Raw genomic sequence first — 26,167 nt, 5'->3', positions numbered from 1 at the left:
AAAGGAATTAAGTACTGAGACATGCTACAACATGGATGAACCCTGAAAATATTGTGCTAAGTAAAAGAAGCCAGGCCAAAAAGCCACATATTACATGATTCCATTTATAGGAGGTACCTAGAATAGTCAAATAGATAGGGCCACATAGTCATACAGTGGTTGCCAGTGGCTAGGGGAGGAAGGAATGGAGAGGAACAGAGTTTGGTGATGGCTACACAACACCGTGAATGTCCTAAATACCACTGAACTGTACATTTTCAAATAGTGATTTTTATGATATGTGAATTTTATCTCAAGTTAAAGGGGAAAAAAGGAAATCTTAAAACGTTCCCATTGCTGCTTGAGCTTGGAAGTGAGGAAGCCAGACCAGGGGCTCAAGGCAGTGGCTTGGGAGACGGCAAGACGACACTGAGCAGTGTTGTGTACCTTCAACATGAGTGTACGGCTGCATGAGAAACCTTTCTCTAAATCTGCTCTGAGAAGTGGACCTTCTCTAAACTCACTCTGAGAAGTGGACTTTGAGACAAAGAAAAAACTACGGGGCTGCAGTCTAATCACACATTCACGGTGTGATATACTGCTCTGCCCCAGACAAGTTCTAGATTTCTATAAAGGAAAGGGTCCCGTCATTCCCAGCAATGTAACACACACTGTGCTGCTAACATTGCACCTTCCTGCCCGTGCGGGCAAGCTCTGTCTTGTTCCTCAAACATCAGGGCAAAGACAGAAATGGTCTCATCTCAGTTGAAAATGAAATCTGTGTTTACTTAGCTCAAGCCCAGCACACAATTACTTGCACGAAAAACCCAAGCACAAAGTGAACTTTAAAGAAGTAAATATCATTCTACATTTTTGGTTTTGAAAGTAACACTTTTTATGTATACAGGCCTATAAAAAAAGATTTTTTTGAAGATTTTATTTATTTATTTTAGAGAGAGAGAGCATGAGAAGGGGGAGGAGCAGGAGGAGAGGCAGAGGGAGAGAGAATTTCTAGTAGATGTCTCACTGAGCACAGGCCCTGATGTGGGGCTCAATCCCAGGACCCTGAGATCATGACCTGAGCCAAAACCAAGAGTCCGACACTTAACTGACTGAGCCATCCAGATGCACTTGAGCATAACTTTATAACAATTAAATCCAATTTTGTCCTAAGTCAGTTATTTAACAAATTTATTGCTTCCTTTTATGAATTAAAAATTTCAGGGGCGCCTGGGTGGCTCAGATGGTTAAGCGTCTGCCTTCGGCTCAGGTCATGATCCCAGGGTCCTGGGATCGAGCCCCGCATCAGGCTCCCCGCTCAGCAGAGAGCCTGCTTCTCCCTCTCCCTCTGCTGTCCCCCCTGCTTATACTCTCTTGCTGTCAAATAAATAAATAAAATCTTTTTTAAAAAATTCAAAGAAAAGATGAATTTAAGGAAAAGTAAAAACTGCCCTTGTTTTAAATAATAAAGGCTACCTAAAACATAATGCTTGTGTGAAAGGGGAAGCAAAACTGCCCTACACGTTTTACATAATAGCGTCTCACATAATGGGAATCTAGGATAAGACTTTCAGGTATTCTTGGATAAGGCAAAAATAAAATCAAGTAGGAAATAAGAGGAAAAGCTGAAGGTTCTACTTCCACACCTAGTTCACAAGAGAGCTGGCCCTGTGTGGGGAGGGAAGCACAAGTACAGCAGGCTAATATGATAAACTGGCCAAACTGACAGATTGTGATGCGCTGAGCTGTGTCCCCCACTAATTCATATGTTGAACTCCTAACCCCCAGAACCTCAGAATGCAACCCTTTAGAGACTGGATCTTTAAGGAGGTAATAAGCGAAAATGAGGTCACGAGGGTGGGCTTGAATCCAATGTGTCCTCCTATGAAGAGGAGACTAGATTAGGACACAGACATGCACAAAGGGAAGACACAGAGAGACGGTGGCATCTGTAAGCCAAGGAGAGAGGCCTCGGGAAAAACTAAGCCTGTCAACACTTTGACCTCAGACCTGAGAACGAACATCTGGTGTTTAAGCCACCGAGGCTGCAGTACTGTGTTACGGCAGCGCTAGCAAACTAATATACAGATCAGAGAGAGTCTCTTCTCCAAAGCACTGACAATTACCACGAGTTATAGATGCAATAATTTTTATGCAAGGGATTCTCTGAAACCTGAAAATTCCTGTAAGGGTTTCTCTAGGGTAAAAAGATGGAGAACGGCTATTCTAAGTGCTTTCCCCCTTCCTCTGAATCTTACCCACCAGAAAGTATCTCTTCAAGACCCAGCTTTGCCGTCTGTTTTACTCAATGATTTAAGTGTTTACTGAAGGAATATGATAGCGAACAGACAAGTTCCTGCCTTCAGGAATTGTAGTCCAATGAGAGATATGAAAACTACTGTATTATATTCTGATAAATACTATGACAGCATTGCGGCACAGGGAGGGACACATAACACCCTCTGAGACTCAAGAAAGGGGTGAGAGGCAAAGAATGACTAGAAGTTAGCCAAGCAAAGGGAGGTGGGTGCTAGGGATTGTTCTATACAATGAGAACAGCACATAAAAAAGCCAAGGCAAGCACAGTATGCTGTGACCCTCTGCTGTGTGGTGTGAGTCCTCATTCCTGATGAGGTAAAACAACAGGGCATGATTTCAGGTGGGCTTGGAGACAAGGAGAACACCAACCGAAAGACTCCTGTAAGAGAGATTAGCATTCTTAAGGGCCAGGGACCATCTCTGGGAGTTTCTCTCTCCCATAAGGCACAAGAGAGGGAGAGGGAGGTAAAGACTTAGAAGTGATAACACATAACAAAGAACCAGACTGCTAAGAGGCTGGGGAAGAAGCAACAATAACACAATGTTCAGGCTCTAACAGCAGTCCTCCAACAAACTGTCATTACTTAACTGTCCCCCCACTTCCTGTCACTGTTATCAGACTGGTAACTGAGGACCTACCCTCCTACTTCTGGCTTAGTAATAATCCAACATTTATCAAAGTCAAATTCCTCTCAATGTGCCCTGAAATCTTTGCTTTAAATTCTAAGGATAACATTAAATGCAGAAGACTTTGGAAGAAAATATTTAAGAATCATATACCCCACAAGGGACTTGTGTCTAGAATATATAAAGAACTCGTATTGGGGATGTAATGCGCAGCACGGTGACTTTAGTTAATAATACTGTAATGCATTTTGGAAGTTGCTAAAAGAATATATCTTGAAAGTTCTCGCCACAAGCAAAAATTTTTTTTGTAACTGTATGGTGATGGATGTTAACTAGACTTATTGAAGTGATCATTTCACAATATATACAAATATCATTAGGTATGTGAAACTAATATGTTATATGTCAATTATACCTCAATTAAAAAAACTCTTATAACTCAATAAAAAGACACCTCAATTAAAAAATGGGCCAAGGATCTAAATAGACATTTCGCTAAAGAAGATATGCAAATAGCCAATAAGCACATGAAAAGATACTCAACATCATTATTCACCAGGGAAATGCAAGTCAAAACCACAATGAGATACCTCTCACACCCACTAGGATGGCTAGAATCATATACATAATATCAAGTGTTGGCAAGAATGTGGAGAAACTGGAACCCTCATTTACTGCCGCTGAGAACGTAAAAAATGGTTGCTTTGGAAAATAAGCTGGCAATTCCTCAACAAGCTAAACAATTGCTTTACCACCCAGTAATCCTACTCGTAGGTATACACTTAAGAGAAGTGAAAACATACGTCCACACAAACACTCGTACATGAATGTTCACAGCAACATTATTCATAATAGCAGAAAGTGGAAGCAACCCAAATGCCCGTCAACTGATCAATGGATAAACAAAAATCCATCTGGTGGAATATTATTCAGCAACAAAAAGGAATGAAGTACTGGATACCCAAACAACATGGATGAACCTTGCAAAACATCAAGTTCAATGAAAGCCAGACAAAGGGGACTCCGTATTGTATGATTCCATTTATGTGAAACATCCAGAACGGGAAAATCTATAGAGATAGGAGATTAGTGGCTCCTCAGGAAGGAGGGGGTTGGAGAGGAACAGGGAATGACTGCTAAGGGGTATGAAGTTTCTTGTTTGAAATGAATGAAAATGTTCTCTGATGGGGGTGATGGCTGCACAACTCTGAATGCACTGAAATGACTGAATCACACACTTTAAATGGGTGAATAGTGTGGTATGTGAATTGTATTTCAATAAAGCTATCAGAAAAAGTGTAAGCCTTCAGTGATTATCCTGAAGTCCCCTTGAAACCCTTGCATTTGGATACTCATCTCATTATCTACCTCAGACTCGGCATGTTCCAGTTGATCATTCTCTTCCTTTCCCAACAGACCCGTCCACACACACTACTTCTGTTTTCCTATCATGCAAATCCTTTGCTGGTACTGGAGACCTCCATGCGAGCTCCTTCTAGTCTCTTCTCTGCTGCCTACCTGCTCTCGATACCAGTCCCTCAGCTACTTAGGAGCGCACTGTGCCTGTGCCCTTCCTTCATATCGCTTCCCTTGCTGACTACAGCCTATCTACATCAACCTTTCTTTTAGAGACCAAATTATTTTGTAGAATTTTCTGTATTCAGTGATCATATTACTTATGCTGATCTTCTCTGCCCAGCTTCAATGTTAAGAGCCAGTAGAGTTAATCCTTGAACGACACAGAGGTTAGGGACACCGACCCCATGTGCAGTCAAAAATTCACATATAACTTTTGACTTCCTCAGAACTTAACTATTAGTAGTTAGTAAGGTTGGACAGTATTCTTACTGACAACATAAAGAGCCGATTCACATATATTTTGCATGTTACATGTATTACATACTGTGTCCTTACAGTAATACCTAACTTTTTCTTCATGTTGGGGGGTATTTCTAGGCTATGTGGTTCATCTGTGAGTTTTTTCAAATTGTTGCAAATCTCCAAAAATTTTCCAACATATTTACTGAAAAAAAATCCACATACAAGTGGACCTGAGCAGTTCAAACCCGTGTTATTCAAGAGTCAACTGCATTTACTCTTCACAATTTAATAAATATTTATTAAGGGTCTACTGTTTAACACATTTTGTACACAGGGAAAAATAATAATGTTTCTGCTTTGAAGTGTCAGAGGGGGAAAGAAAAGTTGATGAACAACTCGACACATACCAAACAAAACACTGTAAAGTCTCAGAAGACAGAAAACTCTCATTTGGTTCATAGTGATATCAAGAAAGATCTCACAGAAGAGCTCCATCTATTTTCCCTGCTTATTTCAGATGGCACTAGTAAGGGTCAAATTACGTATCTTTTACGAAAAGCATTTGTAAAATCTTATCCCCATGTAATGTGATTTTAATTAACTCAATTCCTCATTACCACAGATAACTAAGAACCAGAAGCAATATTTTGCATTTGATAAAAATTTATTTACTTATGTACTTTTTTTTTTTAAAGATTTTATTTATTTATTCGACAGAGAGAGAGACAGCCAGCGAGAGAGGGAACACAAGCAGGGGGAGTGGGAGAGGAAGAAGCAGGCTCACAGCAGAAGAGCCTGATGTGGGGCTCGATCCCATAACGCCGGGATCACGCCCTGAGCCGAAGGCAGACGCTTAACCGCTGTGCCACCCAGGCGCCCCTACTTATGTACTTTTATGTACATCTCTACAGAGCCTAATACTTACCATTTCCCCGCCACACTTCAGCTAAATGGCAACTGCCTTCTCCAGGTTCCTTGCAAAATTCTACAACATCTCGACACGTTGTTTCTGGTGTAATAGGAACTTCTGTTAGAATCTGTTCATTGTTGCTCAAGAACACGGTTAATATCATCTGTAAGAGAAAAGATTAAAGCTACAACTTAGAGTCATTATCATAAGAGATTAATCTGTAAATTTAAAGCAATCGCCTTCACCTCCCACTCCCCCCACCCACACTAAAATGCCTACGGGATGTTTTTGGAAACAGATAGGCTAATTCTAAAATTCATGTAGAGGGGCACCTGGCTGGCACAGCTGGAACAGCATGCAACTCTTGATCTTGGGGTTATGAGTTCAAGCCCCACACTGGGTGTACAGACTAATGACGCAAATAAGAAATAAAGTTAAAATAAATAAAATTCATGTAGAAAAATTAAAATGTAAAACAAGTCGGGAAAATTCCAAAAGAAAATAATATTAGAAGGAAGCTAGCATTACCAGATACTATAAAGCCTCAAAACGCTATGGCAGTAGTACATAAATATATCAATGGACCAAATGAGGAAGTCAGGAAACAGGAAATGGTAAATGACAAAGGAGATATCTCCGAATTGAGGAGGGAAAAAGACTATGCAATGAATGATGTTTGAACAATTAATATTCCCATCTGAGGGAAAAAAAACTGGATTCATACCGCACATCATTTACCAGCATAACCTCCTACTAGATCAAATATTTAAATATAAATCATAAATTTATAAACGTTCTAGAATAAAACCAGGTAAATTCCTTTTTAGAACCTTGGAGTACAGCAGCTCATTCTAGCTATAGCTTAAAAACCAGGCACTATAAAAAAAAGATTGCTATATTCAAGCAAAAAAGACAAACTGAGGGAAAAACATTTGCAATGCATATTACAAACAGAAGGCTAAATCTCCTTAACATATAAAAGGCTCCTAAAAACTGATAACAAAAAGACCAAATATCCAATGTATTTTTAAAAATTGGCTGAGGAAGAGGCACCTGGCTGGCTCAGTCAGTGGAGCATGTAACTCTTGACCTCGGGGGTCATGAGTTCAAGCCCTACATTGGGGATAGAGCCTACTTTAAAAAAAAGTTTAAAAAATTGTCTGGGCAAATACAACAATATATCAGAATAAAATGCAAATGATCCTTAAACATGAAAATACATTATCATGTGTTTTTTAAAATTGTCCAGCTTTTAAAAAAAAAAAAAAAAGATTTTATTTATTTGAGAGAGAGTGAGAGAGAGAACACGCGGGGTGGAGGGGCAGGGGGAGAGACAGAAGCAGACCCCCCCACTGAGCAGGGAGTCTGAAGTTGGATCCCAGGACCCTGGGATCATGCCCCGAGCCAAAGGCAGATGCTTAACCTACTGAGCCACCCAGGCACCCCAGTATTTTTTTTTTTTTTTTTAATCTTTAAAAAAATCCTACCAGGGACGCCTGGGTAGCGCAGTCGTTAGGCATCTGCCTTCGGCTCAGGGCGTGATCCCGGCATTTCCGGGATCGAGTCCCACATCGGGCTCCTCCGCTGGGAGCCTGCTTCTTCCTCTCCCACTCCCCCTGCTTGTGTTCCCTCTCTCGCTGGCTGTCTCTATCTCTGTCAAATAAATAATCTTTAAAAATAAATAAAAATAAATAAAAAATAAAAAAATCCTACCATTCTGATCTAAGATCTAAAGCGATCACAATGGAAGGGATTTCTTTAAAAACATTACTCCTAAAATACAATTTAAACCAAAGATTTTCTTTAATCAGTTTTATGAAATATTTCAGTTTCTTTGAAACTGAAATCCTCCTCTCACTTAGAATCTCAGCTGTCAATTAAGTATTTTAGTTCACTGTTAAAATAGTATTTTCTTGGGGCGCCTGGATGGTGCAGTCATTAAGCATCTGCTTTCGGCTCAGGGCGTGATCCCGGTGCTCTGGGATCAAGCCCCACATCAGGCTCCTCCGCTGGGAGCCTGCTTCTTCCTCTCCCACTCCCCCTGCCTGTGTTCCCTCTCTCGCTGGCTGTCTCTCTCTCTGTCGAATAAATAAATAAAGTCTTTTAAAAAAATAGTATTTTCTTAGAAGTGCCCTAAATTTCTAAATTTTGAGATTAAACATCTTTAGATTGATGGTCAGATGTTATGTAACCTAAATTGGTAACAGTTTTCCACTGGTTTTCTTGCCACCAACCTCCCATCACTCCAGCCTAGCCTCTGGCACTGTCAGTTCACTTTCTAAATGTAAATCAAATGAAGTCATTCCCTTGCTTAAAATACTCAGGAGCTCCACACGGCTGAACAGCAGCCCTTCCCCAAACGGTTTTTTTCTAGTATATGAACAGGAAGCAGGTTTCTTTACTGAGCACTTAAGAGTCAAATGTTCATGTGAACCTGTACTTTTTTCCCCAGAGACTCTTCTGAGGCTTGGTTTTCCCTGAAATACTCTCTGAGAAAGTCTATAGACTACCGGGTGAGCTCCCAGCTCCCAGCACAGCAGACACAACTGAGGATAACCTTCCTAGCCTCCCAGCCCGGCCCCTACACACACTGAGCCTTGCTCCCTCAACTCCAATCAAGTTCTCTCAGGCTGCTGTCCCTGCCTGAGGGTCCTGCCTGCTTGCCTATAAACTCCAATTCATCCTCCAGAATTGAGTTCATATGCTACCACCTTTGTAAAATCTCCCTTCACCACTTTCTTTCCCACGGAGGCTACATGCTCCATCCTTTGTGATCCAGTTACTCTTCACACATATCTTTATTACATCACAGCATTAACAGGTCTCCCCCCGCTCACTAGGGGGGGTATCTAAGGCATGGTAGGCACACTAATCCATGGATGACACACAGAATATAAAGACCCCACCAGACCATATAATGGAGGAAATACCGCACATAATCTAAGATACATCCAGTCTGTTCAATAAACAAGAATTTTTTTCCCATCTGTTCTTCTTGGATATTATAAATACATGTCAGTTTTACAAGAAGTTAAAGTTATTTCTGCTAACACATAAGAGGAAACTATAAAATCGGGGGCTTTTGAATATTGAAATAAATGGCCTGGAATCTATAGAATTAGGAATAAAGTAGTAATTCCTGGATCCAGAGCAAACAAGTCCAGAACTGAAGGGCCTTAATGCTTTCACAGTTTCAACAGAACTAGAATGTATTTTTATTCTCGTTTACATACATTTTATACTTCTAATGAAACATAATTTCATAGCCAATGTTTTTCAAGATCTAATAATACATTTTCCTAAGTCATGCTTTATAAATCAAAATTTCAAATTAGTGAAAATATTTTTTCTTTTTTGACTACCTTCCCTTTAAGTGCTAACACTACAGTTCACTGGTAAGTAGTAGAATGAGTGCTCCGCTTCCCTCAGTTCCTCAGAGTACTTTCATTCCTCACTCCCGGTGCCTGCTGCGGCGGGCCGTGGCATGTGCCCAACACCATGAGGCAGTGAATGTTTACATCATCATTTGCTTCTGGAAGACAGATCTCTGGCCAGAACTGGTATGGGCATGCTCACCTCCCAACTTCCCACCATGGGCACCAGGCAGCTCCGTTAGCACGTGCTCGTAAAAGCACGGCTTGTGCTCACTTGCTCTGAAGAGCAGAGTCCCTGATGAACATGCTGTCAGAATGAAGGATGGAATGATGCTATTTTGGGACACTTTTGAATTACCTAGACTTTTCAGCTCACATGTAAGATCAACATGGTGGGGCAGGGGAGGAGAGGCAGAATGGCACAGTTTAGGAGTCTGGACATTTAATTGTAAAAGCTAACTCATCCAAAATTCACTAAGCACTACCTCAGTTTTTAAGCTTTCTATTATAGTCTTTAGTAAACCCTATCTTTTCTAATCCTAGCAAAATTCATTTTCCCTAATCTCCAATTATTCAATCAAAGCTAATTTCATTATAATCATGACAGATTTAGGGGGCGCCTGGGTGGCTCAGTTGTTAAGCGTCTGCCTTCGGCTCAGGGCATGATCCCGGAGTTCTGGGATCGAGCCCCACGTCAGGCACCTCCGCTGGGAGCCTGCGTCTTCCTCGCCCACTCCCCCTGCTTTTGTTCCCTCTCTCGCTGGTTGTCTCTCTGTCAAATAAATAAAATAAATAAATAAAATACTATATCTTTAAAAAAAAAATCATGACAGATTTAGAAGCTTTCAAGATAAAGGAAGCTGACATTGACATGGATGGTACAGACTTCCCTAAAGTATCACCTAAAATTAAAGCTGAAAATGACTACCGTTATTCTAGCAAGATTTCCTTCACTTAAAAAACTAAACATCTCCAACACAAATATTATATTGTATGGATCCTAGAAGCACTTTTTGTTTTGTTTACATTTTAACATCTCTGAAATCACAATATATCTTAGAACTGATAGCATATCACAATCTGACAGGTAGTGTTATTTTTTTTCTCTCTTAATAGTAACTACAGCTACAGAGAGATGAAACCCAATAGGATTAGGGGAACTAAAGAAAACAAGTACAGAGAAAAAGAAAAGAAATTAAAGTTTATCCTTCCTAAAAGATGAACATGCCGAAAAGAAGAGATTTGATTAGCCGCGCTTAAAAAAACCTGCAAAGGTTTCTGTCCTGTGTGTTGTAACACACACAGCACGTGAGGACCGAACGCCCGCCCCCAACCACCCCTCAGCCCAGAAAAGCCACGCCCACAGACCCAGCGCGCCCAGCTCCTCCTCCTCAATCACTCACACAGGTCCACCTCCTCTTGGAAGTTTTCCTGACACCAATGTTTGCCCTTCCTGACCCAACCTGAGCTAGAGCCTCCTATTCTGCTCTCTTATGACAGACTGTGACTTTTCTAGGGCCACATTCTTACACTAAATAATGGGTGTTTTCTTGATTACATCCTCTACTGGAACAGTGTTTGTGACTCATGGGAGTGACTTGGAACCCATTAGCAGGCTGTGAAATCTAAGTGGGTCTCAAGCTGCATCTATACCTATTATTATTATTTTTAATCTAAAAACCCCAGAACTACCATAAGGCCAGTGAGGGCAGGACTAGTGTGATCGAACTCAGAGCCCCAGTACAATGCTGGACTCGTAAATGTGCTCAGTAAATGAAGACAGGCTAGCAGGCAGGTAACTATATAACCATACTGAGGAACCTGAGAGGCCACTTTGCCCTTTCAAGAACATTGGAGCTACGTAATGAAAATCAACTAATCACTAATAACCACAAATTTACATATCTACATACATCTACATATATCCTTCAAAATGTTTCCAAGCTTGGTATTTAAAGGATGTTCCTGGTCCAAGGAAATCAAACAAAGCACAAATCAGGGATGTATAAAACATTATAAAATAGGAACTATCTACAATATACATATGTATCAAACCATCACACTGTATACAATGTTATATATCAATTGTACAATGACACAATATTCTACGTCAATTATATCTCAGTAAAGCTGGGGGGGGGAATGATCCATAACAACAAAAAAAGAACTCTCCTATAATCAAAAGGTCAGGTAATAACTAGTGATGATGAGGATGTGGAGAAATTGGAACTCTCATGCACTAGTATGGGAATATAAACTGGTATAGCCAATTTGCAAAACCGTTCAGCAGTTTAAAATGTTAAACATAGATTTATCATATGATCCAGCAATTCCTCTCCTAGGTACCTGTCCAAGTGAATAAAAATATATGTCCATACAAAGTCTTACATGCAAATGTTCATAAGCAGCATTATTCATAATAACCAAAAAGAGAAAACAATACAAATGTCCATCAACCAATAAGTGGATAAATAAAATGTGGTGTATCATACAGTGGAATATTATTCAGCCATAAAAAGAAACAAAGTACTGACATATCCAGGCTGCAACATGGAGGACCTTGAAAACATTATGCTACATGAAAAAATTATGCTTACACAAAAGACCACATATTATATGATTCCGTTTACGTGAAATATCCATAACAGGTAAAACCACAGAGACAGAAGGTAGGTGAAATGGAGAGACTTTAAAACAGGCACAAAATTTCTTCTTAGGGTGATAGAAATGCTCTAAAATTAGACTGTGGCGATGGTGGCACAACTCTGTAAATTTACTACAGATCACTGAATTGTTCATTTTTATGGTATATAAATTACACCCCCAATAAAGGTAAATGTCAGAACTATAAACATTCAGAAAAGGAAATGAGAAATTCTACTTGCGCAATACAAAGAAGCTTGAAATAAGTCAAATTCTATCACTGTCTCTACCACTGATTTTGCTGTGACTGCCTGCGGAAGCACCCCCTCCTGCCTCTCTGGGTCATGGCTGCTCATCGGCAGCTCAGGAGACAATATGGACAGGATATACCCTTTAGGACAATGTTTCTCTTAGTTTGCCGGCTGTCACCCACTCAGGTAAAACATTAGATCCCTTAGCCCACCAATCCCACCTACTTCCATATCTAGTGGAAAAGGAATGCAGGGACAAAAAAGATAACTAAGGAGAAATAAAGTGATAAAAGCTATACCACCCACATTGCAGTTACTGTAGGTAATAAATAACTCACCTCGTAGCTTGCAAGTAAGTAGCTCATAAAAGCCATAGAAAGCACCAGCTGGAGTGGGGGTAAAGGAACATCTGAAGACCCTTTCAAGTTTTCAAGTGGGCTATGTGCCCCAATATGAGAATCAACCTTAGCTCTCTTCTGACCCTAACATATTGTAACACTGTTCACCAATTCACCAATTTAGAATCTCAGAGCCATTAGGGCTGTAAGGAAAACTAAGTCTAAGACCTCCCCCTGAATGCTTCATCCTACTTCTCCAAATCAGCCTCTCGAAGACTGAAAAACACATGCGAGGGAGCCCTTTCCCACTCGCACAGAGCAAGGAACATAAAATAAGATAGACCCGGGAGGTACCCTTGACTCCCTTCTCTCTCATCCTCCACAAACAACACATGAGTAATACCGCGGACCCTAATTTCAAAGTATACCCAGAATCTGACTGCTCTTTTCCATTGCTACTACCCTGGCCCAAGCCACCACTACCACTCAGCTGGACATTTGCAAGAGCACCCTTATTAATTGGTCCATTTTTCCACTCTTGCCCTTCAGATACATCACTTCATTCAAAACCCCAAGTGGTTTCCTACCTCTTGCAGAATAAAATCCAAAGTCCTAAGTCCCGTCTACAAGGTCCTACATGATCTGCATCACACACACACCACTTTGATCCTACCTCTTATCATACCTCCCCCTTCATTTCCTGGCTTCCCAGTGCAAGAACACATTTTCACTGTTCTTCTAACAGAGCAAGCCAATTCCTGCCTCAGGGCCTTTGTACTTGCTGTTCCGTACCTAGACCATGCTTCCCTCAGCTACTAGCATGCCTGTATTATACTCTTCTTTCAGGCCTCTGCTCCAATGTCACATTATCAGAGGAGCTTTCCCTAACCAAGCTATTTAATACAACACTATTCTATCACTCAATCCTTTTACTATCCTGCTTTTTCTTTCCTTCTTAGCACTTAACACCACCTAATCTATGTTATATATGTTTATCTTATGTCTCTTCCCACTGGAACACAAACTCCCTGAGAACAAAAATTTTAGTTAGTTCACTGCTGTATCCCTAGTACCAGCAGTAGTTCCCAGAACATAGCAGGCACTCAATAAACTTCTCCAGTTATATATAAATTTTTTTCAATAGGTTGAGTTATGAAGCTACTAGGCACCCGCCTTCTCATCATCAAGGTCTCTACAGAAAAAGACTGCCAATAGTTTACCCCTCTAATCAGTGAGTTAGTCCACATAAGAGAGAAGGAAAAAAATCTTTGAAAAATGCTAGTGTGAAAGTGAGGAGCCTGTACACACCTGTGACACTTGGCAGAGTTCACTCAAACCTAGAGATGCATGGACGGCCCTTGCTAAAGCCTTCCCTCTTTCCACAAGGTGGCACTACAGAGTATCAGGGAGTGAGTTTTCCCTGCCCCTCTAAAATTTGGGAGGAATAAGATTAACTCCAAAGAAAACAGAGGAATAGTTTAGTAAAAATCATGTTAAGTTCAATTTCCAAAGCTGGGATTTGCATTATTTTGGAAAAAAACCAGAATTGGCCTTTGGAGAGCAATGAAATTTTTTTCTAATAAATAAGAAGTATAAAACTGCAGAGGTACATATTTAATCCTCTTGAGAGGACAGACACATTTAAATATCTGATTAGCATCTATCCAAAGTTAAATGTCCGGGGGCGCCTGGGTGGCTCATTAGGTTAAGCGGTTAAGGGTCCAACTCTTGATCGCAGTTCAGGTCTTACTATTGGGGCTGTGAGTTCAAGCCTCACATAGGGCTCCACCCTAGGCAAGAAGCCTACTTAAAAAAAAAGTTAAATGTCCATTAAATTAGAGCCTCGATAACCATTACCCATTCTGTTTAGTTCAAATCACTGTTTTTACTTGTTTCAATAATTTAACATTTAAAAAGCATATATTCCATCATAAAAGAATTCCTTCTCACCAACTTGAATTGCTGAACTCTGGGTCATACATTATTCCTGGGAATACAAAATATACACCCTAGCTTCCCTTCACCTTATTAATCTCGTCAGTATTTAAAAGCATATGCATTTTAAGGAAAGCTGTCTAAAACTGTAAAAATGCAAAATTCATGAAACTTTCCATAATGCTTAGAGACGTCATTACTATCAGGTATGGAGGTGACGCTGCTCAATTGACCAATCAATCCATTCACTAAAACTTAAAGAATCCTCTACACAGTAGAAAAAGGGCAGTACCAACTCTGAATTCCTGTTGATCAATGTCGAGAATCGTTGCCCAGAATGATGGTTGCTTTACTGACATCGTCCATGTGAACATTAGGGAAGCAGAACAAACACAGATCTTCAAACCACAGGCTGTGACCTACTAGTGGGCTGTGGGCTGTAAAATCAATTAGTGCCTCAAGGGCCAGTTTTGGTTTTTAATGGAATAGAACAGAACAATACGAAACAGTGTTAAGAGAACAAAAAGACAAACCACAGACTGGGAGAAAATACTTACAAAATATATAACTGATAATGGATTTATATCCTAAATATACGAAGAACCCTTATAACCTGATAATAAAATAAACCAATCAAAATACGGACAAAAGATCCTAAAATATCAAACAAGACATACAGATGGCAAATAAGCAGAAAAGATGCTCAACATCATAGATCACTAGGGAACTGCAAATTAAAGCAATAATGACACCACACAAGTACTGGAATGGCCAACCCCAGAACACGGACAACACTACATACGGCGAGGAGGCGGAACAAGAGCTTGCTGGTGGGAATGTAAAATGATGCAGCCACTCTGGAAGGCAGCCTGGCAGTTTCTTAATAAAACTAAACATACTCTTACCATATGATTCAGCATGGAGTGCCTTGATACTTACCCAGATGAGTTTGAAACTTACATACTAAAACCTGCACAGGAATGTTTATAGCAGCTTTATTCATAACAGCCCAAACTTGGAACCCACCAAGATGTTCTTCAGTAGGTGAATGGGTAAACAAACAGTGGTCTACCCAGATGATGGGATATTATTATTCAGTAATAAAAGGAAATGAGCTATCACGTCACAAAAAGAGAGGACTCTTAAATGCATACTGCTAAGTGAAAGACACCAGTAGGAAAAGGCTACACACTGCATGGTTCCAACTATACGACAGTTCTGGAAAAGCAAAATCTATGGAGACAATAAAAAAATCAGGGGGTTTTGGGGACAGGGAGGGATGAATAAGCAGAGCACAAAGGACTTTTAAGGCAGTGAAAATACTCCATATGATACTGTAATGGTGGATAAATAACATTACACATTCATCAAAATCCACAGAACTATACAACACAAAGACTGAACACCATGTAAATTATGGCCTTTAGTTAATAATAATTCTTCAACATTAGTTCATCAAGTATAACAAATGTAGCACATTAATGCAAGATATTAATAATAGAGGAAACTTGGGCGCCTGGGTGGCTCAGTTAGGCATCTGCCTTCGTCTCACATCAAGATCTCAGGGTCCTGGGATCAAGCCCCCCATCAGGCTCCCTGCTCAGAGGGGAATCTACTCCCTCTCCCTCTGACCCTCCCCTCAGCTTGCGCGTATGCACGTGCACTCCCTCTCTCTCTTTCTCTTTCAAATAAATAAATACAATCTTTTTTAAAAAATTAAATACAGGAAACTGTTGGGGCTCAATTTTTCTGTAAACCTAAAACTGTTCTTAAAAAAATATAGCCTATTAACAAAAATACAAAATGAAACAGTACACTACACACGGTAAGGGTGAGTGTGGTCCCCTAAAATTCCAACTATATATATTTACACAGAGAGGTGTATGTGTGTGTGTGTGTGTGTGTGTGTGTGTAAGACTGGGTCACTTTGTAACAGGTACTTTTTAGTGTGGGTCATGGTCCAAGAAGTTGAAAAGATAGTGCTCTCAGGGCCTCATAACACCCAACTACATGAAAAATCACCATACTGCCATCACCATTTATCGGTGCTTATTATTTGGCACTGATATGCACTTCACACATTCTCAATTCTCACACCAACTCTGCAAGACAGATAACCATCCTTCACTTCCCAGCATAAGGAAAGGAGGTGTGCAGAGGTTAAATAACTTGTCCAAGATCACTGAGCTAATTAATACCAGGGTGAGACGTGACCGTGGTCTGACTCCCAAGCTCTGCTCTGAACCACTACTCTAAACTACTTGCTATGAAATACAGAAGGAAAGAGCAAATGTTTTAATAAATACTTCCCTACTTATAAAAACTTCCCCATTATTTAATAATTTCTCAATTAAGTCTTATCTTCTATTCATGTTTGAAACTATCTGAAATGCAAAGTTAATCATAATAAAGGGAACAAGAAAGAATCACGCATTTTTTCCTAATTAATCAACTAACTATAGAGTATCTGGTTAAAACCATATAAATGTTCTAATTAAATTTTCTTGACCTGTCAAAAATTTAAATTAGGTATATTCCAAGTTTTCAGAGTAAGATTTCCTCTGTCTATATATTTTTTGTAAAATTCAAGAAAATATATTCTTATATGTATTTCTTAAAACATACCTATCTACTCCTAGGTATATTTCCAACAGAATTAAAAACCTGTCTTACACAAAAACTTGAACAGGAATATTTACAGGAGCTTTATTCATAATAGCCACAAAGTGTAAACAGCCCAAACTGATGAATGAATAAACCACTGTGATGTAGTTATAGAATGAAATACTACTCGGGCATAAAAAGGTGTGAAGTGAGTGCTACGACACAGATAAACTTCAGAAATATAATGCCAAGCGGATGCAGCCAGATACAAAAGTCACATGCATGATCTCCTCTACATGAGGCATCCAGACTAGGCACATCTACAGAGACAGAAAGCAGAAGTTTGTCTGCCCAGGGACGGGGGGGGCAGTGAGAAATGGGGAGTGACTGCTAAGGGGTATAGAGTTTCTTCTTTCTGGGATGATGAAAATGTGCTCAAATTAGACATAGTGCTGGCTACCCAATTCTGTGAATATATTAAAACCAGTGAATTGTACACTTTAAAAGAGTGAATTTTATGGTACGTGAATTACGTATCAGTATTTAAGGGGGGAAAACATATCTAGCTATGCCAATTATCTAACCTATATAACCTATACAATCAGTAAAATACTTTTACCAATGGAAATAACTTTAAATAAACACATTATCTTCTGTATATTTTTTTTCTCGAGTAACATTTATATTTCTACAAATTGTTTTTTCATATTTTTTAATATCAAAAGTTAAGAACTAATTCTTTTGTTAGCAGGAAAAAAAGCTTAAAACAACAAATATACTTAACAAAATAAGGTCTCTGAAGAACACTTTAATATAATCATGTGTATGGATATACCATAGTTAATTCATCTCATGATACAAAATCAGAATACAGTTTACAAAGGAAAGGCAAGTCTTACAACACTCCTATCTTTTTACAAATGACTATCCATTTTCTCTTTCAGGTTTGAGCCAGCTCTTTAATACCATGATCCTACTTTCAATTTGCTTATAATGCTCTGAGTTACCATTCTTGAAATGTTTCTCATCTTTAGAAAACTAAGCAAAAGTGAAGTGTGGAAAACAAAAGTCCCACTGCCTAGAGATTATCTATGCCATTTACAAAGGAAAAATACTTAAATAGATGTCCCTTGGGCTTTGTGGAATCTAAATCCAGGCACTAATGACATGAGCCATGATAAGACGTCCTAATGAAACAAGACAGACCACTGTTGTTATAGCGGAGTGATATGGTAGATAAAGTTTCACCTAATTCAGTGAGTTACACGGAAGAATAGTTCAGTGTTAGAATTGTTCAATAACAACTGTAACCAGGATCTAGAAATCACTATGAAAAGGAAAACTAAACATTAATTTACTAATCTCCATATAAAACTTGTCATAAAAGAGACTGCCGAAGCTTTGTTAACAACTTTAAAAAGTAAAAGAAACCTCAACATTTTAAGTGCTCACAATAAATGCCTTGTTCATATTTTATGCTTAAAAAAATTGCTTGTTGAGGTAAGGTACATACAGAGCTACAAATTTCTTTTTTCAAATTCTACTAGTATTTTAAAATTTTGTTTAAAAGATATATTTTAGAGGGGTGCCTGGGTGGCGCAGTCGTTAAGCGTCTGCCTTCGGCTCAGGGCGTGATCCCAGTGTTCTGGGATCGAGCCCCACATCAGGCTCTTCCGCTGGGAGCCTGCTTCTTCCTCTCCCACTCCCCTGCTGTGTTCCCTCTCTCGCTGGCTGTCTCTGTCAAATAAATAAATAAAATCTTAAAAAAAAAAAAAAAGATATATTTTAGAGAAAACACACACAGCGGAGGCAGAGAGAGAATTTCAAGTGGACTCCCTACTGAGCATGGAGCCTGACATGGGGCTCAATCTCATGACCCTGAGACCATGACCTAAGCTGAAATCAAGAGTCCAACACCTGACTGAGCCACCCAGGTGCCCCCAAAGTATTACCCTATTTTTTTGTGTGTGTGTGTTTTTTTGTTTGTTTTAATTTAATTTATTTGACAGAGAGAAAGAGAGAAAGAACAAGCAAGGGGAGCGGCAGGCAGAGGGGGAGGGAGAAGCAGGGACCCCGAGGAGCAGGGAGCCTTATGCGGAGCTCAATCCCAGGACCTGGGATCAGGACCTGAGCAGAAGGCAGATGCTCAACTGACTGAGCCACTGAGGCGCCCCAGTACTGACCTACTTTAAAGTTTATCTATCTATGTCATCTCTACACACAATATGGGGCTTGTACTCATGACCTTGAGATCAAGAGTCGCATGCTCTTCTGACTGAGTCAGCCATTGACATATTTTATTTAGTTAGTTAGTTCAATTAGCCAGCATATAGTATATCATTAATTTTTGATATTGACATATTTTAGATCTTAAAATGAGAATAAGGTTTGTAACAAGATACTTAACATAAAAGGACTTCAACAATTTATTAATAAGAACAGCTATTATTTCCATGCTTACTATGTTCATGGACACATTTATTTACCCATATTGTATCATTTGATTCTCCCAACAGACCTAGAGAGCAAGGCGCTAAGATGATCCTGTTGCTGCAGACAGACCAAAGGATTGCCCAAGGACACATAACTAGAAGGGCCAGAATGTCTGACTCCAAAGCCTAAGTTTCTACTCTCATAGTTCAAAAACAGTGCTAAAATTCATGAACACTTACACACACACACACACACACACACACACACCTATTCAAGTTCTCCATCCTGATGAAAGTATAAGAAACAATCTTTATCCAAAAGTTATCAGACGAGAACATAAACTCCAACTACTTTTTATAATGGAAGAATTCGCCTCATACATATAATTTACATGTACCTTTGAAAGCAAAATATTGTAAGTATGAACTTCAGGGTAAATTGCAGAGATTCATTATAAAACCCAAAATGAATGTACTCAACAGCCTAAACTGCCTCCAGGCAAAAAAAAAAAAAAAAAATCTTACTGAATAAAGGCTAAAAGGAAAATTCTGATGCCTTGGCACTCATATGACTTCACTTCTTTTATGAATCTGGTATGGGTTCATAAAGATGTGGATTCATGAAGATTCACCTGAGGTTTGGGTCTGCTCAAATACTAGAAGAGCATTTACAAAAACATGCGTACAATTTGCAAAATTTCAACACCATTCCTTTTGAAGACAGAATTGTGTATTCCATCACTTACTAAAACATCAAGCTGCATGGGAGGAGTTTTCTTATTATAGGACTATAATTTTACCTTTCCTAACAATATCAATAATCTCTATTATGGAGAATGATTGAATTTCTGAATGTTAGTACTGTCAGGAAGTTATGCATTTTCAAAAAGGGAAAAGAATGAGCCTTCTCTCAGCACCTACTGGACAATCATACACTAATTTTTTTTTTCTAGATAGGGAGACAGAGCAGAGGAAGGGGGAGAGGCAGAGAGAATCTTAAGCAGGCTCCATGCCTAGCATGGAGCCTGATGTGGGACTCAATCTCACAACCCCAAGATTATGACCTGAGCTGAGTCGGATACTTAACTGAGTGAGCCACACATGCATCTCATATGCCAACTGTTTTAGTCCTCAAGGCAACCTTAGGGGCCCCAACTGGGATATTTTTCAGATGGCAATTCTCTCCTCTCCTCTCTGGGACCCACACTTGGGCAAGTTTCCAGGGGTCATGATTATTTTAATCTCTTTGCCATTGCTGTCTCAACAAAGGAAAACACGACAAAAAATATTTTTTATTCCATAAGTATTTACTGAGTGCCCACTTCGTGCTGGAGATTCAGTACTGACAAAGCAGACAGGGTTCCTGTGCTTATGGGGATTTGATTATAGTCTGGGGAAAGAGACAAAATAAGTAGATAAAAAATATAGTATGGTGGGTGGTGATATATACTATGAAGAAAAACAAAACAGGCAAAGGAGACTAGGAAAAGGACAATTTTAGTTTTAAATAAGGTGTTAGAAAAGGCCTCCCTGGGGCGCCTGGGTGGCTCAGTCGTTAAGCGTCTGCCTTCCGCTCAGGGCATGATCCCAGAGTCCTGATATCGAGCCCCACATCGGGCTCCGCTGGGAGCCTGCTTCTTCATCTCCCACTCCCCCTGCTTGTGTTCCCTCTCTCGCTGGCTGTCTTTCTGTCGAATAAATAAATAAAATCTTAAAAAAAAAGAAAAGAAAAGAAAAGGCCTCCCTGAAGGTGAAAGAGTCATAAGCCTGCAGAAAGCCTGAAGGAAGAGCATTCAGGCAGAGGGGACAACAAGTGCAAAAGCCCCAAGGCAGAAGGAATGCTGAGTAAGATTCAGAATCAAGGAGTCTGCGTGGCTGGAGCAGAGAAGTCAAGGGGAGAAGTTTGGGGGATCACAGGTAAACTACTACTTAGGCTTTTGCTCAGAGGGAGATCAGAAAGACCTCGGAGGGTTATGAACTCTGAAGTGGCATGTTTTACCATAACGATTTGCAGGCTCACTCTGGCTGCTCTGTTGACAACACATGGAGAAAGAGCACAGAAATAAGAAGCCTCAGGAGGCTAATATAAGAATCCAGGAGATGGTGAGAATCCTGGAGGTAGTACAAAATAGAAGCTAGGTGGACGGGGAAGGTAGCTCTGACAAGATCTGCTGACAGGCTGGGTGTAGACCGCGGGAGACACACTGTGCCACGGAGAGGAGGCCGGCTACACCCGTGCCGGCTCTGCACTTCCGCTCTCTCATCAGTGTCCCGCCAATAAAGCCTCTCTTTTCTAAGATGTTAGAAACCAAGAGTTGGTTTTTTGTCACTTGCAACCAAAATGACCTTAATTACTAAAATGATTATCATTTTACAAATAAGAAGCCTGAGGTAGAGAAAAGTTCAGCACTCATCAACTAGTCAAAAAAAATAATCGAAGTGTTAGTTTGATATTTGGTAAAATGTCATCTGGAAATCAACTATTCAAAAAGAAAGAAAGAGAAGAAAGGAAAGAAAGAAAGAGAAAAAAGAGAAAGGGTTCAGCATGCATCCAAGGCACCCCAGGTACCAGGTAGCTGAGTCCACATATGAACCCAAGTCTGACTGGCTCCAAAGCCTGCGCTCGCTGCGCCCACCACACTGCTTCCCAGGCCTCGGCTGTCCTCCACCTGCAAGCAGGCACAGAGCTTAAAACTAAAACAAAGCGACAGGGGAGGTGTGGAGGGAGCAAAGATCAGCAAGAACACCGGCTTCAGGTCCAACACATCACCAGGCAGGAGAAGCAGGGACTGTCCAGATATGGGGAACGCCTCTCCTCTCCCTCCATCCCGTAGGGTCAAGAAGTGCAAGCAACTCAGTTTGGCAAACACGGGGAAATCCCAGCTCTGTACCAAGTTGAAAGCTCTGCTGTTTCATTCAAAGAGGAGGGAAAATGGAGTTCAGGTTGACAGACCATCTTTCCTGTAGCCTTATCGTCTGCCCACACCACCACAGAATAGTTTTCTTTCCCCGCTGATCTCAAAAATAGTTAAAGTATTATTGTTGGCTGAGCACTTCAGGATGTTCTCACAAGGATCCATATTTTAACACAAAAATAAAATATTATGTTTTCCTAAGGTAACATTCATATTAGTCCTATTAAAGCATACATTTTAAGCTGCAAATCTGAGATGACAGTACATAAGGGCCTCATTTTTTTTCTTTAATAGTCACTAAAGTTGTTTGGGGAAAGAAGAAAAGATAGAAAAATTTTTTGGTAATTTGAATTATTTTAGATTAAGTGACCACCTGCTTCTTAGTCCTTTCGTAAGCATTCAATTAAAAAGGGACACGTTGAGAGATTCACATTTAAGCCATCATAAAGATAAGTCATCAGGGACGCATGGGTAGTGCAGTCGTTAAGCGTCTGCCTTTGGCTCAGGGCGTGATCCCGGCGTTCCGGGATCGAGCCCCACATCAGGCTCCTCCGCTGGGAGCCTGCTTCTTCCTCTCTCATTCCCCCTGCTTGTGTTCCCTCTCTCGCTGGCTGTCTCTCTCCGTCAAATAAATAAATAAAATCTTAAAAAAAAAAAAAAAGATAAGTCCTCAAATCTTAGAGCCAGAAGGAACCTCATCTAACCACCACTTTTCCCCATTTTACAGATGAGGAAGCAGAAGCCCAGAGAAGGAAACAATTTGTCAAGGTTAATAAATCTTATGAGTAACAAAACCAAGACTGAAATCAGGTCTCTTGATTCTTGGCTCAGCAGGCTGACTCTCTCTCAGCGGTTGATCTCGTTATACTGTTTACATAATATTAAATGAGAAGGTCTGAAAAATGTCTAATAACGAGTCTGACATACAATATTCTCTCAAATCTAATTTCCTTCCTCTCTTATTTAAATACCTGATACCAATTTTGGGCACTGAAAAGGTTAGGAAAACCCCCAAGACTTTTAAAATTATAGAAATCAACTAAAATTAAGTCTCAAAAGAGAACCATGAAACAAAAGTGACACAGGAACACACAATCAGATGCAAACTATAAAGGGTACCTGATCATAAAATAGACCTATAATACACTTTGAAAATATTATAAGAGGGCTCCCTAAATATTAGTGGGATCCTGGAAAATGTAAGCTAAGTGACATGATTTTGTTAAAAATAAACAAGTCCAAGGCATTCAGTTGGGATGTAACTGAGGTAACCATATAATTAAGAACCAAACATGGCCACGCTGAATGAAGAAAGGAGTTAATGAGACAGACTACCAGGACAACAGACAAAAACCAAGACCTTCCCTTGCATATCCGTATGTATAGGCACCCAACATAAGTCATTCCTAAGAAAAAGTACAGTGTTTCATACACAACAAACTCCCAAGAGACAAATACCACAAAGCAACATATCTTTTAAAAATCAGGTCTAAAGAGAAAACAAAAACCCACAGAAGATACCTTTTTTTCAGTAAGATTCGTTCCAACTATATATTTTACCGGCAAGATGAAAGGTAAACCTTGTAAGATGACCTACCAATCCTACCTCAAAAAAAAAGTACTGTCCTATCCTTCATCCAACAGGAACAAGGAAAAGAACAATTTACGACATGCAAGTGAAAGAGGTAGGAGCATTATCCCCATTTTACAGATGAAGCAGGGTCAAGAGAGGCTAGATAGCTTGCTCAAGGTCTGATTCTAAACCCAGGGATGACTCCAAAAGCCTCCTACACCACACTGCCCATCCATGAAAGTCCCAGGTTTCTTTTGGAACAAGCATCACAGCTTGGCAGGCCACCTCTCTCCCTGCCTTCAAGATGTGGAGGGCAGTGTTTTTACTCTCAAGGGAGAATGACGGGGAGGGGAGGGATGGAGAGATATTCACACTTGGCACACTTAGTCCAGATGCAGGCCTTGGCTCTTTCACCCAAGGACAGCAAAAGGTCATGGACCACAAGGACTCTGGTCCCCAGATCTGGACTTCACAGAATAACCAAGATCCTACCCTGAGGAATCAACTGACCTTGGAAATTCAAACTGTAGAGCCCAAATTCAACCTTCAAAGATTTTGCAGTCCTCTTCCTCCTTAGCTGCCATGTCCAGCAGTAACAGTAATGGCACCTATTCACTGACACTACGTGGCAGACCTCATGCATTCTGCGTGCATGTCATTCAATCCTGCCAGAATCTTGGGAAGACGGTTTTTGTTCATTGTTAACTATTATCTTTATTATTTCGGGGGTGGCAAATTAACATATAATTTTTTTGAGAGTCTAACAACAGAAGAAATAAAAAAACAGTCCCCCTAATGACCTGCACTTGAAAGCACTGGTATATATCCTTCAAGATGTTTTCTACACCACAGAACTCTTTTCTTTTGCTCTTACAGTAAGACCACAGTAAGTAGAATGTTGGTTTTTCAGCCAACATTATATTTTGGGCATTTTTCCGTAAGAATACACACAGTTCTACTTCACTCTTTTTTTAGGCCATATATTATTTCCTCTACATGGCTATAGCATAATTTATTTAGAGACAGGCACTGTTCCTTTCATTTTACAAATGAGTAGATAAGCTCCCACAGGTTACATAACCTTTCTAAGGTCACACAGCCAATAAGTGGTAGGGTCAGGGTGGAAACCAGGCCTAATTCCGTAGTCTGCATACTCTAACACTCCTGCTCCATGGTGCACCTGTTCTGTGAGTTTCCATCAGCTGGACTATGAACCCCGTGAAGACAGCAAATCAGTTTTTCTAAGTCTCCACTGCCTAGCATTGTGTCGACACATAATAAAGGTTAATATTTGTTGTATAATTATCTGCTGAATGTCACTTGTTTTGTACTATGTTTAGCTTCCCTACAGTACCACTCATATCCTTCACAGTGCCCTGTAATACACTGGGACACAACCATATCTGTTGAAGGTGCGGGCCCAACACCCAGCACAGAACTGCCCCCCACTCTCGGCCTGGTCACTTGGCTTCTCTAGATCTCAGAACTCATGTGTGACTCAGGCTCAGACCCACTTGCTTCTCCAGGAGCTTCCCTCACAGAAGCTTTTCATATGGAGACCCATCTACTCAGCTCTAACCTAACATCGTAAGAAGTAAGCACGAGAAAAGTTATTTGTCTGACCCCTGCTTACTTTGTAGTAATGGAGATCATAAACCATGGTTTTATAACAAACTAATAAGGCTTTAACCCACAAGAAATTGAAATTTTCAAACAGAAGTCTAAGGCACTTAAGTGTAGATTATGCTAGGTACTACTTGGGGGAGGGAGACAAGATATGAAAGCAGTGAGATTTTGCAAAGATCTATCTACATGTCGATTTGAGTCTGAAAAAACTGAGAGCCCTGAGTTTACAGTCTTGTCCTGCCTGACTCCATGGCAGTGCAGAATTTTGACCTTGGTAATCTCTAGCATGAGATTTCTCCTCTATTAGCCAATACTTCATAAACTGCTAGAAACAGGTTCTTCTATGTATCATTAACTATAAAACTTCAGATTAAAAGACTATAATAACAGTTTTTACATAATAAAAACCTGGCAAAATAAACACAAAATTTCATTTTTCCATTAAATTTAGTCATAGAACTTAGCTACTTTGACTTTACTACCAAAAGCATGAGCAGCTACTATTACTGCTATTATAAAAATATCTCATTTTCTCCTCCCAGCTACCCCATATAAGCCTTAGAAACTAATTACTAGCAACTCCCCAAAAGGAATATCAGACACCAGCTGGACCATAAGGTATTTTCTATTAACAATGACATTTGAGGATTTATTCAATTCCTGAGGCCAACAACCACATAAAGAGATTAGAATTAGGCTCTCAGGTTGTTTTATGGTAAAACACTGCAGTAGAAGAGGCTCAAAAGAAGCCAAATTCCATCTTGTGAAGCAAAGTGCTACTTTGTATAGAACACGAATTGGACACATTTACAGAATCACT

At 40.0% G+C, this 26,167-nt stretch overlaps 1 protein-coding gene across 1 annotated transcript in view; it reads right to left on the bottom strand.

Annotated features, from left to right (window-relative positions):
- The window catches only part of PPP1R13B (protein phosphatase 1 regulatory subunit 13B), an 85,336-nt gene that overhangs the window by 46,189 nt on the left and 12,980 nt on the right, over positions 1-26,167 (bottom strand). Inside the window, exon 2 of the mRNA XM_040641335.1 lies at positions 5,672-5,819. Within this exon, the coding sequence (XP_040497269.1) occupies positions 5,672-5,819 (148 nt within the window). The remainder of the gene's footprint in view (positions 1-5,671; positions 5,820-26,167) is intronic.

This window comes from Ursus maritimus, unplaced genomic scaffold (genome assembly GCF_017311325.1).
Source record: "Ursus maritimus isolate PB19 unplaced genomic scaffold, ASM1731132v1 scaffold_25, whole genome shotgun sequence".
Classification (NCBI taxonomy): Eukaryota; Metazoa; Chordata; class Mammalia; order Carnivora; family Ursidae; genus Ursus; species Ursus maritimus.
The sequence above is the reverse complement of the archived record's forward strand: the minus strand, read 5'-3'. Positions and strand labels throughout refer to the sequence as shown.